Source organism: Clytia hemisphaerica, unplaced genomic scaffold, assembly GCF_902728285.1.
Source record: "Clytia hemisphaerica strain Z4C2 unplaced genomic scaffold, Clytia hemisphaerica genome assembly, whole genome shotgun sequence".
In the NCBI taxonomy this organism is placed as follows: Eukaryota; Metazoa; Cnidaria; class Hydrozoa; order Leptothecata; family Clytiidae; genus Clytia; species Clytia hemisphaerica.
Window position 1 is genome coordinate 3,811 of NW_027104069.1, and position 15,076 is coordinate 18,886.

Here is a 15,076-nt window from a genome sequence, read left to right on the forward strand (position 1 = left end):
TTTAAAGTTTCACCTCTAGCCCTTAGGGCTTGAAACTCAATATGGACACAACCAACACTCTATTTTCATATTCTGTACTGTGACTCTCAGTTACAGTAATACTAAAGTCATGTCTACAAGCAAGTCTCATATAAAATTGTTTAATAAAAATATAAATTATAGAATTTCATTTCGGGACAAAGAGATTTTATCATTTTGTGACTTTCGAGTGATGACAAACTTTTCTAACTTTTTTCTAACCCGATGACAGATTTAGATTCATATTTCAATTACAATTTCTTTCACTTTGTACACCCCTGTCTCAGTGACCCGGTGGCTTTTAAAATTTCACCGGGGATAAAAATTTTTCTTTGTAAATCCAGTGGGGATTTTTCAAAGACAGAAAATACCAGTGGGGACACAGAATTAGAATAAAAATTTCAGTGGGGATTTCGAAATTTTCTTTTTTTTCCAAGTTTGTTGAAACAGTACAGTATATGTGATAAGCAAGCAATTTTATTTCAATCTTTATGTACTGTAATTATATGGATATGCATAATGCATAATACCTTTTTCTTTCCTCCCACCCAGTCTTGATTGGGTCAATGAGGCTCATTAAGTTTAATTACTTATATATCATTTCCTCCCTAAGTTTATTTGGCCAAAATTTCCAAACATAGACCTTTCATCTTGAATGGGTAGAATAGCAACTATTTGCTAACATGACAGCTATAACAAGAAATAGACAAGCTGTATTGAAGTAGCTACTTTCCTAGGACAGTAAATTTTTTGAAAATAGGACCCTCTAGATTGGCTAAATATGGCCTCAAATTTCAAACTTTTGACAGTAAAACAGCAGTTTTTTGGTCGTAATATAGTAAAATTTCAAGGTCTTTCAGAGTGGAAAAGGAAAATAATGGGTTTCCTAGTAGTTTAAAATTTTTTCATACCATAGGGTCCTCCAAGGTTCAGGTACCCCCAAAAATTTTAGGTACCCCAAATCATTTTGGTACCCCCAAAATTTTTAGAATTCTAAAGTAACCCCCCAACTTTGAGTTACCCCCTTTTTAATTTTTTTATTGTTAAAAATACAAAAAGGGATTTTTTGCTCTTTTGTCATTCCTGGGAAAATACTTTCATGGCGGCAAGCACTTCTTTTTCAACAAATTCAAGGGTGTCATTTTTGACTATAATTTTCCAGGGTTTCAAGAGATTTTTATATACCACAAACTTTCAAGGGTTTCTAGGGTTTTTAGTTGATCTTTGCTAGTTTTCAAAGATTTCAAGGAACTCTGTCAACAAAAGGAGAAAGGTTGAATTTTCAATTTTTGTGTAAAGGAGGGCCCTTAAATTGGCTGATAATTGATAATTTTACAACCACCCATTCTATCTTCCAGACCTGCCAATCTCATATAATTCCAGTGGCACTTAACGGGTTAAAAGGTAAACCCCCTAAGAATGAGCATGGAATATCCTCTTGAGTCTCAGGGGTTCCAAAAGTATGTTTTCTCATTTTTAAGTCACTGCGATGTTTGTATGCCATGCAATGGGAAAAATTTTGTATTTCTGAAAGTTAAAAGGGTATAAATCTTGCATTTCAAGGGTCCCCAAAATAATATTGACTTTTCAAGGGGGTTTCAAGGAATTCAAGGGTGATGACTTCATACAAAAACAACAGCCCCCGCCCCCACTAATGAAAATGCAGGTACCCCCTAAATTTAAGAATACTTCCAGGTACCTGGCTTTTTTAACACCTTTTTTTTAGGTACCCCCAAATCTCTAGAGTTCCTAAGCCAAGTTGCTTTTAGGCCATTTTGAGGCCTGAGCCCTTTAGCACTGCGTTGCTTATAAAATTAAAAACCGTAAAGCTAAAAAGGTTATGGTAGAAAAAGAAAAGATCTCAAAATTTCTTTTAAAATCCAAAGTCAATTCACTTTTTGAATAAATAGGTATCTCAACAAAAATAATGTACACATTTTCTATTAAAAAACATGAAAATATCACAAGCCTTACAAAGGGAGAGAGCCATAAAAATATACAACAGAGATGAACAAGAAAATTGTTAGAAATTTTGTGTATAATCTATTATATCAAAACCTCTGTAGAAAAAAAAAGTTATGTTGAAGCTTTTTTGAATCAAAGTTGTTCATTTGTTCTGAAAAATAAAAATCTATTATCAAGCTTTAATGATGAAACTTATGGACATTTTTCAACAAAATTAAATATGAAATAAAATGTAAAAACTAGACAAACAGTAAATATATAATGCCTCTACATTCATTTCTCCTTATGTCACTTTCATTAAAATTCCAAGAGACACCAGCCAAAACATAAAATAATTCACAATGGGTCCATTTGTTTCACACGATGGTGGCATTTGGGGAAAAGATGGCAAAAATGGAAGTTTTGAGGTAAGAAACAAATGGACCCAATAATTCCAAAAAAATGAAAAACATTTCTTAGTCAAGCAAATGAATTCTTGGTTCTTTATTTTAAATCATAGCTTGGGTTTCTTTACTTCGTGTATATGCATGCCAGGATGATAGCGGAACAGGAATATAATCCATCAAAAATGAATTTAAAACATATTCCCAAGTTTAGTTCAAGAAATGTCATTTGATGTTTGAGCTCTGAGTTTGGGAAGAAGCACGTCAAATTATCAATATCATTGACCGATTCATAATTTTGATAACAAAAATCACATTCATGGTCTTGAGAAGTCTGTTTACAATCTCTTTGATATCGGAACTATTTGACAGTTTCAGTATCAGGCGGTAATCACAATATCGTTTTGCGTCGCCCGACCGACTCTCGAAAATTGAGTAGAATTGAGTCTGTGAGTCTGTAAATTTGTCGGACTTTTTCTGTCATGACCTTTCCTTCATTCAAAATTTTTATTGTTGTCGATTTTTTGCGAGCAATTTCTAGCGCATTCGCAGCATTTTGACTTTGTTTATTACATGCGCCATTTTGGGGGATCGGAGGTCACAAGTTTTCAAAGGTCATAATTTTTAAACCACCCATTACACGCGGTTGTTTTGGCTGCTGGCTGGCTGGCAGTTTACTCCAAGAATGCACTCCAAAAATGGATGGAAAAATGGAAACCCGAAATTTTTCATGACCGACCGACCGACCGACCGACTCACTTTTTAGACCCAACGAGGCAGGACGCGAAATGAACATATTTGCGATTGCCGCCTCATATGCAATCAATTCAACAATTTTGTCTTTGTTGGTCACTAGATAGCCCTATCATATGCTTCTGCTGCTGTTGTATTTTACAGGCCATGGGTCATGCTGTATCATGATGGACAAAATAAAATCCTCCAGAAATTCCTCACAACAAGATTCAAAGCAAATCATTCCCATAATTTTTGAGTTTCTACAATGACAATATCCATTCTCTCCCTTGTATAAATTTCGTCTTATGACTGTTCTTTTTTCTTGAGGTGGAAATAAATCCAGACAAACATGTCCCTCTCAGGTGTCAGGACTCAGCTTCTTGCAAAGTTTTCCAAGTTTGTTTTCTCTCTGTCTTCCTTTTCATCACAATCACAACAGTTTACAAAACATCAAACTGAAACTGATAAAAATCCATTAAAGTATTCTCAGGGTCAACAGAAGTCTATTTTCAACCCATTTTAATCATCAAAACTCCATAAAACTGCATGAAGAGCACAAAGGTTTAAAACCACTGTAAACCAGTGTAAACAGTTTTTCCAGTGTCTCACATTCTAGACTAGGCCTGTTCATAACAAAAAATCGGGATTTTCTAGCCTAGCTGAGGGCGTACTACTTAGGTAAAGAAATCTGTCAGTTTGTTTCGCTTAGCTTGCGAGCGTGCAAAATATATATTTAAAGGTATTTCAAAATCAAAACAAATATGGTAGACAATCTGAATTGGATGTTAAAAAAAATTGGCTGGCTGGATGAAGTTGCTTGATAATGAACAGTCAGTCTTAAAGATAAAGATTATCAGTTAAGAGTTAATCAAAGATAGAATAACAGTTAGCAGTTTTTTTTAACATAAGTTTTCAAACTAAAGTTTTGCATAAATTCTGTTGATGTTTTTGAGCATAGGCGGGTAGCGAGGTTTTCTCAAAATCTTCAAGTTTCAGTGGGGACCGGCAGGGAAATAAAAATTTCGAAGAGCTACTTAGTGGGGATCTAGAAAAATTAAAAGTTTTCAGTGGGGATTCCCCGGAGGCAAATTTAGCCCGTTTTTTTCCCCGGGGACAAAATTTTGGACCTTTTTTTCAGCGGGTGGGGGTGCCCAGCGGGTCTGTGACACGGGGGTGTCTTTGTCATCAAAAGGGTCAAGTGATTGGTTTAATACTATGTCACGTAGTTGCACTAAAATGTTCATCAAAAAACCTCCACAAGGGAGGATATAGGGATAGAGAATGTGTGGATCGGTCCTCCAAAAAGCAAACTTTGGAGACAAGTTTTTGCAAAAAAAGTTACCCTTAAAAGAAAGATTTTTTAACCTTAGAAATATCTTTTGACTTTTCATGGTCTTTGTATCCTTAAAAGGACCCTAAATAAGGAAGTCCGAACCCTTACAGAGACTGTCCGTATATACACAGGACTTGCTTTTTCCTAAGCACCCTCTTCCCTGGCAAAAACCTAGCTTAAAACGTTTGAAGTAACTACAAACAATTAGCGAGTAGCTAAAAACATTAAAAAAAACTCCTTTGACGAGGTTTTTGAAACTAAGCCATAGAAAAGAACCATTTCCATGCCCCACCATTGATATATTTAAATCCATCGTTGTCATAATATTCGGGTTACTGTGACAGGGCGTTATATCCTTTCCAAAGTTCAGATTTTATTTCAAAGTCATTCTGTGACCGTGAAAAAGACTAAGTCCATCATAGTTTTCGAATTTGCTTCATAATCAACTTCGAGTCAAAATTCAAAGTCCCTTTCTAACAAATATCAGAATAGGACTCTAACTCTAAACTCTAATTATTCAGCTACGGTTACTTCAATTTCGATAGCATTGCAGTTTTGATTTCCACATGGGTCATCAATGAGGTATTTGGATGATATTCAAGCCAATAGAAAGCAAAAACTACACAAGCAAATGAAACAATACAATGAAAATATTTTCGAAAACACCTTGATATGACGTCATGATTTTGGCAAAAGTGACCGTTTTGTGGTTTTCCGGGGGCTAATGAGCTTTGAAAATTAATCTCGCTTGTTATGAAAAAGTTTCTACGAGTCGTAAATGAATGTTGTTCGATTGCAAGTCTTCATCGAAGTACAGTGGAGCCTCCATTACTCGAAACTCTATAACTCGAATGTCTCCTTAACTCGAACAAGTACAAGTTTTATTATCCCTTCAGGAACTATAGGATTTTATATTATATATATATATATCTTTCTCTTGTTCTTTTAGATTAGCATTCATAGTTATAAATAAAACATATGAATAAGATATTCTTCATGCTAATCTTACACTGATATGGTTGAGTTGCAATGTCCCGTACCTGGTTGTGAGTACCAAACACCAGCGGGCTCATCTGAAACTGTGGCGTGCACCTTGCTGTCGGCCCACAGTACCATCCACATGGGTGGTGGCCGTGCCCGCATCCCTTCTGGACCGAAATTGGATAGACCGAAAGTCGATAGTGGATTGAACCAGGAAGAATGGAACCTATTTCTTCGTCGTTGGGAAGCATTTGTTATTGGATCTGGCCTCGAAGCAAATAACTGTTCCACTCAGCTGTTCCAATGTGCGAGCCAATCTCTTGGGGATAGTTTACTGCGTTCGAATCCTGGAATCATGAATCGCCCTACCAACGAGCTATTAGAATCAATGAAATCATTAGCTGTCGTAGCTGTTGCTACCTGTGTTACGAGAACTGAACTTATGAACATGCATCAGGAACGCGACGAACAATTTCGCATTTTCTCCTCACGGGTTAGAGGAAAGGCAGAGACCTGTAATTACAAAACTAGATGTACTTGCGATAACACAATTGACTTTACAGACTCTATTATAAGAGATGTTCTAATTGCGGGTATCGAAGATTCTGACATCAGACGGGAAGTTCTTGGTATTGCAAACATTCTCGAAACTTCTATAAATGACATTATTGCCCTTGTAGAGAGCAAGGAGATGGCACGGGATGCACTGCCATCCTCAGTCGGGAACGTGTCCTCGTCAACATATCGTCGACATAAGCCAAAGCAGACTGAGGCTACTCACGCTGAAACACCGATTCCATGTCCTGGTTCTAGAAAGCCGTACCTGCGTTTCACGGAGGGCAGGACAGGACGAAACAGAAAGCCACACAAGATGTGTATCGACTGCTATCGAGCCAAACGTCGCCAAGAGAGATCTGACACCAACCAACAGCCTCAACTTATAAATAAAACATATGAATAAGATATTCTTCAGGAACCTTAATCCATAACTTGCGTTCCTCGTGCTTGTTAAAATTTCTGATACTTCACTGTATGAAACTTTAAATCTCTTTTTCGAGCCACATTTCAATGACTTTTTATAGGACGATTACCTTTTAGTCCGGGAGCCAAACCCAAAAAATAGCATTTTGCTTAACCCAAGATTCTACAGGATAAACTATACATTTTTGGAATCCTCAACTATCCTAGTTTTGGAAATGGTCGGTCCCCAAAGCTAACTCCTGGTCAATTTTTCATACTGGGCTTGAGTTTAGGGGGTACTTTTTACCCTTTGTAAGGATTTGTTAAGGAAAATGCCATTCCAGGGATGATATAATTTGCTGTATCTAGTCAATCAGTTGACCAATTGCTTTGAAACTTTGCAAAAAGTTTTAAGGTAGGCTGATGATTATTTTCGGCAAAAATTTTTGTGAAAAATTGTTTTTATAGGTTTGCCTGGGGAAAAAAAGGGAAAATTTGGGTATTTTAACTAAATTTTGACCCTTTTTGAGTCTGGGACCTACCCAAACAACTTTTAATGAGACACAAACTAGGTATTATGATAGACCTTGATGCAATACATCAGAAACTTTTCAAACAGACAGTATTTAGTATTATTTCAGGGCTGCAGGGGGTAAAATTGCCCATTTTTATGGGTTTTTACCTTATTTGAGCAATTTTCACCACTAATCTTGGTTAAAACGTCATCAAAAATAGTTTTAACTTGATTTTCGTGTAATATATCCTGAAAGATTACAATGCTGACTTAAAACTAACAAAACCAGGGTGCAAATGGACAAACCAGGGGGTAAAAATGCCCATTTTAGGCGATTTTGATCGTTTTTGGACCTATTTCACTCATAAAGCGGTTTTATGGTGTACCAATTTTATTTCTGACCACTGAAACAAGGATCATTTTGTAGTAGGAGCAATGGGAAAGTTATTTGTGGTTTTCATTGTCTGTAATCAGGGTCACTGTGGGCAAATCAGGGGGTAAATACACCACTTCTTGGTAGTTGTTGCCTGAATCTGGATGTTTTTATTGTATGGTAGCCTCAAATTTATGAAACTTTGAGATTGAAACCAGTTATATACCCTTCAGTCATTTCTTAGTACTTTTGTTGACAACTACACAAAATAATGACGGATTTAAAACTTAAGTTATGCCCAAATGATAACATTTATTTGACGTAATTTTGTCAGTTTTTGCTTTGAAATTCTACTATATTGCTATTCAGAGCTTCCCAAAATGGACCCGTCATTATTTTGTGTAGGTTGTCAACAAAAGTACTAAGAAATGACTGAAGGGTATATAACTGGTTTCAATCTCAAAATTTCATAAATTTGAGGCTACCATACAATAAAAACATCCAAATTCAGGCAACAACTACCAAGAAGTGGTGTATTTACCCCTGATTTGCCCACAGTGACCCTGATTACAGACAATGAAAACCACAAAACACTTTCCCATTGCTCCTACTACAAAATGATCCTTGTTTCAGTGGTCAGAAATAAAATTGGTACACCATAAAACCGCTTTATGAGTGAAATAGGTCCAAAAACGATCAAAATCGCCTAAAATGGGCATTTTTACCCCCTGGTTTGTCCATTTGCACCCTTGTTTTGTTAGTTTTAAGTCAGCTTTGGAATCTTTCAGGATATATTACACGAAAATCAAGTTAAAACTATTTTAGATGACGTTTTAACCAAGATTAGTGGTGAAAATTGCTCAAATAAGGTAAAAACCCATAAAAATGGGCAATTTTACCCCCTGCAGCCCTGAAATAATACTAAATACTGTCCGTTTGAAATGTTTCTGATGTATTGCATCAAGGTCTATCATAATACCTAGTTTGTGTCTCATTAAAAGTTGTTTGGGTAGGTCCCAGACTCAAAAAGGGTCAAAATTTAGTTAAAATACCCAAATTTTCCCTTTTTTTCCCCAGGCAAACCTATAAAAACAATTTTTCACAAAAAATTTTTGCCGAAAATAATCATCAGCCTACCTTAAAACTTTTTGCAAAGTTTCAAAGCAATTGGTCAACTGATTGACTAGATACAGCAAATTATATCATCCCTGGAATGGCATTTTCCTTAACAAATCCTTACAAAGGGTAAAAAGTACCCCCTAAACTCAAGCCCAGTATGAAAAATTGACCAGGAGTTAGCTTTGGGGACCGACCATTTCCAAAACTAGGATAGTTGAGGATTCCAAAAATGTATAGTTTATCCTGTAGAATCTTGGGTTAAGCAAAAGTGCTTATTTAAGGAGATATAGGATTTGGCTCCCGGACTATTTGATTGGATGGAAATAGAGCCACTCATATTCAGCCATTGTATTTTTTTGTCAATCCAAAACGCGTGAAACGCTAGAAAAAGAAAATCTGCCAAAAGATTTCGAAAATTGTGCCGTGCGAGAAAACAAGGAGTTAGCTTTAAACTCAATAATATGTGGATGCTGCTGGCATCCACTAAGGGATTCGTGATTCCTATTTTACCTGGGGTTTTGTAGAGGTCTATGATTCAGACTAATTTTTTAATTCTTTTAAATTTTTTACTTGGATAAGGTCAAAGAATCTATACTCAATTAGTAGGTCTGGAAAGTACGTTGCTCTAGACTGAACTATTTGCTACTTTCTGAAGTTACATTTTCCAACTATAGAGTTCATGCTCTTTTCTTATTAAAAAGGTGACGGGTGAAAACTTTCTCCAGAAATGACGTTAACCCTATTCAAACTAGGCTTTTAGGGGCGGTTCAGAACTAGGGGGGGGCTTTTCCTGTACCACCCCTTAACTTTTGATCTAGTGGGTCTTTTTGGATGAAATTTGGCACACAAGATATTCGTCACGTAAGGTAACTTTTGACAAAAAATTTTTTTGATGACGTCACTCGTCATGCCCAAAGTGAGCAAAACCCGAAATTTTCCATTGTTCTTATAAATAGCTATTGTATTCTAACAAAGGCTTTAGAAAAAAGTTGTCAGAGTTTAAAATGCTTATTTTATCCTAAATATTCAATAAATTACGGTTTAAATGATATATTTGACATTAAAAATAAATTTGTATTGGAAAAGTGTCAATTTTTGTGACACCTTACTGTCAGAAATGTCATCATGCTCAAGGTGTGAAAATATTTAGGTGTTAAATTTTTTTTTATTTTGAAGCAAAATAAAAGTTAGGAATTTACAGAAAATTTCACGGCAAAAGCTCTATTATTTCAGGAGCTATTATCAATAGTTTGACTTCCGAACAGAAAGAGCCCCCCCCTAGTACGAATAGGGTTAAAATAAAATAACACACGCCCTTGATTACAAATTGATGACTGATGTGTTAAGTAAATCTAAATTCTGTATAACAATGCTCCGGAAAAAAATTCTGGAGCCTGAACCATTGTTATTGTTTGCTTCCCATCAACCCAAGACATCGTTCTTACTAACCCACTAAATAATTTCTACAGTGGTAGACTGAAAACTATACAGTGTGTCCCAAAAAAAGCGGACAAATTTTTATGTGTCAAGTAAAATCCTAAAAAGTATACTAAATATTTCAATCTCAAAAACTACTTAATTTTCTTGGAAATTGAATATCTAATGATTGGAACAAAAGAATTGTGATTTTTTTTTTCAATTATTGTAAACCAAGTTTAGATAGTGCTTTTTGAGGATTCTACTCTATAAAGATTATTTTGTCCGCTTTCTTTTGACACCCTGTACTTTGACTTCTTTTAAACGAATCTTTTCTCCAAACTTTCGTACAATTCGAATGCACTTTCTACAGTAATCAATGAAATAAAACAAAACTTCTCATCACCCTTTTATAATTTTTTACTGCAAAACTTTTTTGATCACACAATCTCACATTTTATCACAACCCACATACCATAACATCAAATATTAAGAACTTTGTTACAGATTGGATTTTGTTCATATATCTTTTTTTGTGTATGACGATGATACTTCAGTTGTCAAACAACTCGTTTGTGTATGCATAAGATCAAGTGTTACTGTCAACATTTTTTTTCGTAAGAATCTTGATAGACTGTTCTTACTAATTGATATAATATTCAAGATTTGGAACACTCATTCCTATTTCATTTCTTATCAGTTCTCCAAACAGAGAGATGACAGCATAGTATCAAATAAGCGCTATCGACATTATTTTATCCCCCAGGGTGGACTCAGTCAACAGAGTGGCGCATAAGGAGGCAACCGACCCCACAATCGGTCAATATTTTGCGGATTGCCGAAAGCTAGCGCCCCAAAGATGCCTGTGATCGCTAACTTTAGTGCCAAATTACTTTTAGGTTGCTGAAATTTTCTAGACGGATTACTTCTCCTCATGCTACCTGCGCAGTTTCGTGAGGTCAGTGATTCAGCGCCTATACCTTTTCTTTTATTAGAACCTAGTTTATAAGAACATAGGCTGAAATTCGTCGAAAAATTAAGAACATCTTAAGAACATGCCCAGCCTCAGTTTGGAAAAAAATGAAAGAAACTATAATTTTTTCCTCTTTTTAAGCAGTTTTAACCGAATTTAGGGGTGGATCTTCAAAAGTCGAGAGTCAAATATTGTCCAAATTTTGCCAAATTTAAGTGCTCGTTATTTTGTATCATATTGTCGATTTAGAGTAGTCTGAAAAATTAAGAACGCATTTAAGAACATTTTAGGCTGAAAATTGCTAAAAAAAATAAGCACATCCAGGCTCAGCGAAATTTTAGGTGTTCTAATAAAAAAAGAACGTGTAATTCCTTTCGCTTACACCTTTTAATTTAGCACTTTATAGCTAAAGAAGAGAATAAAAAACGGACCAACAGTGGGCTACAAAATGTAAGTATAAAATTAAAAGAGGTGTATTTTTACTTGGTTTACCACACAAACAGTCAGATGGTAATCTTTAATTTGTAACCCCCCCCCTCAGCGGACTCCCCGATCACGCAATCACGCAAATAATTCAAAACTATTCTCTCATTACGGCACACCAAAAAGATTATCTTATCAATCACGCTTTTTGAAATCATAGCTCATTCAATCAGCATTACGCCCACTGACCTTTATATACCCTGGACCAAGCTTCTCAATAGACGATATCGACTTTCCGAATTCTCCCCGAATGATTACCCATGATGCATTGCGCAAAAAATTCACGGAAAGTCGATATCGTCTGTGAATTTTTTTGCGCAATGCATCATGCGTAATCATTCGGGGAGAATTTGGAAAGCCGATATCGTCTATTCCTGCCAAGCAAAATCTTTGATCAGAGTTTTTTGAAAAGTGGTACCCTAATGGCGGCACTACTCAATAGTGGTGTAAATGTATCGAGGGCGCTAGATCTACTTTCCCTCCAAAACTTTTGATGATGTAGCGCCATTAGACGTTAATTTTTAACACTGCGATGGCTTCTATTTGGGTACCAATTCAAAAAAAACTTCCATCAAAGATGCCGGATATAGCTTGGTCCAGGGATATATAAAGATCAGTTATTACGCCGAAAGAATACTCAATTGCGCCATCGCAAACTGTTGGGGGGGGAGGCTCTGTCTACATATCCAAGTTCGGAAGTAGAAAGACCCTTTTCTAGCTTGAGCTGCTAAGTTAGCTAAAAAACAAGTATGTAAGAGGTAAGTAAGTAAGCTTGTAACTAAAAATCGTAAAATATCATTGCTGAGAAATATCATGTTCTTATGATAAACGCAAAGAAAGCATCGATCTATCGGATTACCAAGCGAAAGTTGTTATGAAACATCACTATTTTCTCATCTCCAATTTTTCGAAAATAATCATAACAAATTCGTCATCCTAGATTTGATGACGTCATCAGTAAGTATCAGAAACCCCTTAAAATGAGTATTCTATGTTTTGACTTTCAACAGATTTTTTATTGAGCCACCGATGGGGCAGATATAGTGGAAATATGACGTAATATTTAAGTTGAATCCTCACGAATATGATAAGAATCTTTTTCTTGGACGCTTGAGCTGAAAAGGTTTGAAGTCATTATTGCATTACACGTTTTTATAAGAGCATCAAAAATCTTTTTAATCCTTTGGATGTTCTTAATTTTTTGAGTTTCAAGCCTAAAAATGCGTTTTGTGGGTATTTCTGTGTGATTTCCCAAGAAAGCGAATGTTTTAGAGCCCACAAAGCCTATAAATGTTCTTAACTTGTTCTTAATTTTTTGGCCATCGAAGCCTTATGTTCTTTTATAGTTTGTTCTTATAAAAACAGGGTTTGTTAACACACAGATAAAAGAAAGTATGCATTCTACCTATAATTTCACTTGAAAATGTTCACCTGGTTTTCGCCAGACGATTCCTTTTATGCTGGCAAAGCAGAATCAATAAAATAATTTGATGCGCCGATCTTATAGTATTTTGCTCATTCTATTTATCGTATTTTATATAGAAGATGTACACGTTTTTTGTAAGAGCAGACTACAATCATGGTCGTGATATTTGAGAAAAAAGGGAAATCCACCGGGAAGTTTTGAAACCACAATCGACTTGTAAGTGCTCTAAAGTAGGTTGGAAGGGTAGAGTTGTAACTCTGAATTTTAGCATGAGAATTAAGACTAACGACCTTAGGATCTGAGGATCTGAATGCTCAAAAATGGTCCAATAAGGCTTACAATATAGCCTGGAAGTCTATAAACCCGAGCCAAATTGAAATATCCGATTAAATTTGAGAGATGGCCCAAAATCGACTTTCTCGCCCGAGCTCCAAATTTCGAAAAACGAGGAAATAAGCATAATTCTCAATAGATTTGGACCATGATTGTATATAAGATCATGAGGCTTCGATGGCAAAAATGTTAAGAACAAGTTAAGAACATTTAAAGGCTTCGTGGACTCTAAAACACCCAATTTCTTAGAAAAACGGTCAAAAATACTAAGGTGAAACTAAGAACATTATAAGGTTTAAATTCAAAAAGTTAAGAACATCTGAAGGCTTCAAAAATGTTTGATGTTCTTTTATAAAAAAACGTGTTTGTTGGGATGGGAAACCAGGCTCTGCTCTAAAAGGATACACGTTTTCTTATAAAACATCCAAAAAAATTTTAAATGTTCTCATTTTCCCCATTTTGTGACCTTTCTAATAACCCATTTTTCTAAAAAGTGTTTTCGAGTCCACAAAGCCTTAAAATGTTCTTAACTTGTTCTTAGCATTTTGGCCATCGAAGCCTTATGTTCTTATATAGTTTGTTCTTATAAAAAACGTGTATGACGAATGGGACGATTTGTTCAGCCAAAAAAATCAATACCATGCATTGTCGTTGCAGCTTGAAAGTGAGCAACTGGGCGCTAATGATTATGATTGGCGCTTGTTTTGGAGCGATTGTTTTACCTTAGCGAATAACTGCGCTCAAAAAAAAAATTAACATTCATCTCAAATCTTAAAAGATCAAATGGGTTTGCGAGCCTGGGTAGATTTTCTCACGGAGCCATGGCTTTTAGACTACGTACGTACGCGGAGTAATCAGAATATTCTCGGAGATTCGAGTATTGTAGTCTAGTTTATTAGTTGCCAAGGAACTTGTATTCCTCGAAGGTTGTTTGTTTACATAGTAGTGCTGCTCAAGCTGACTCTTTTACAATAATAAATTGCATTAAATTATATCCATGGAGATTAATGGTAAGGGACGGATCATGATTAGCGAGATGCTAAATTAATTTTGATTTTGCATTGGAATGCAAAATTCATTATGCAATGCGGAAAACTTGATCTTCACTTTAATCGGGGTCAGTTGATTTTAGTATTGAGAAGACACCTCCAATTTAGGAGATCTTAATTAATAAGTTAAAATTCTTATTTTGGTCAATTTTTCATATTCTTGCTTAAAGTTTTATATCCAAGCCTTTTAGCTTTACATGTTTACTTTTATAAGCATATTGTTTATAAGCATATGCAGGCTCAGTTTTTGGTACCTAAACAATGGCTCTACTGTATTGTTTGAAAACAATAGAATGCTAAGCATAATTTGAGCCCCAGACACTTGCTTATTAAAACATGTATTATTAAGAACAATGGAAATTTAAGAACAGGCTCAGCTTAGAATACTGGCTCTTATTAAAAAAAATAATTATGTATTGAAGCTTGCGGATTGAAACTCGACTTTCTCACTAATTACAGTAAGAATGAGACAATTAAAAACAGCTAGATTTTTAATCCCTCCCTAGGAACCGTATCCATAGAACTAATAATGGAGTAGACGTTATTATCATAATTATGTCTATGAAAAATACAGATGACTGTTGAAGACAGCACGAGAGATTCTAAATCTATAGGAAATTGAATGATTGATAAAGAGTTGTGTTGTATCTGAGCTTATGTTATGCAGAATTTTTTCGAAATTAATTTTTCTGAGGTTTTGTGAAGGGTTTTACAAGACTGATGCTAGAGAATGAATTAGTTTGGTTGGATTGTGGTGAACTTTGTTTGTTTTGATTGTGAATCAACCTAGGAAACGTACGAATATCCAAAATGGCGGCTACCAAGAATTATGGTTGTTTTTCATTTGTTTGTGATTATTTCAAGAAATGTTTTCCATTCGTAAAAAGTAAAAAATCATCTCCTACGCGAATACGATACGTCCCTCCGGCTCACCAACACGCGTCAAGGAAAACTAGTTCTACCAGCGTCCAGCATCAAGAAAGAAGACGTCTATCAAGCAACGATTCATACTCGG

At 35.5% G+C, this 15,076-nt stretch overlaps 1 protein-coding gene across 1 annotated transcript; it reads left to right on the forward strand.

Moving 5' to 3' along the window:
• The first annotated feature begins 5,383 nt into the window (after positions 1 to 5,383).
• Positions 5,384 to 6,943, forward strand: LOC136812482 (uncharacterized). Its single transcript, XM_067068982.1, has one exon. It carries the CDS (start codon positions 5,450 to 5,452, stop codon positions 6,374 to 6,376), a length of 927 nt encoding a protein of 308 aa, XP_066925083.1. The 5' UTR covers positions 5,384 to 5,449; the 3' UTR covers positions 6,377 to 6,943.
• The last annotated feature ends 8,133 nt before the right edge of the window (positions 6,944 to 15,076 follow it).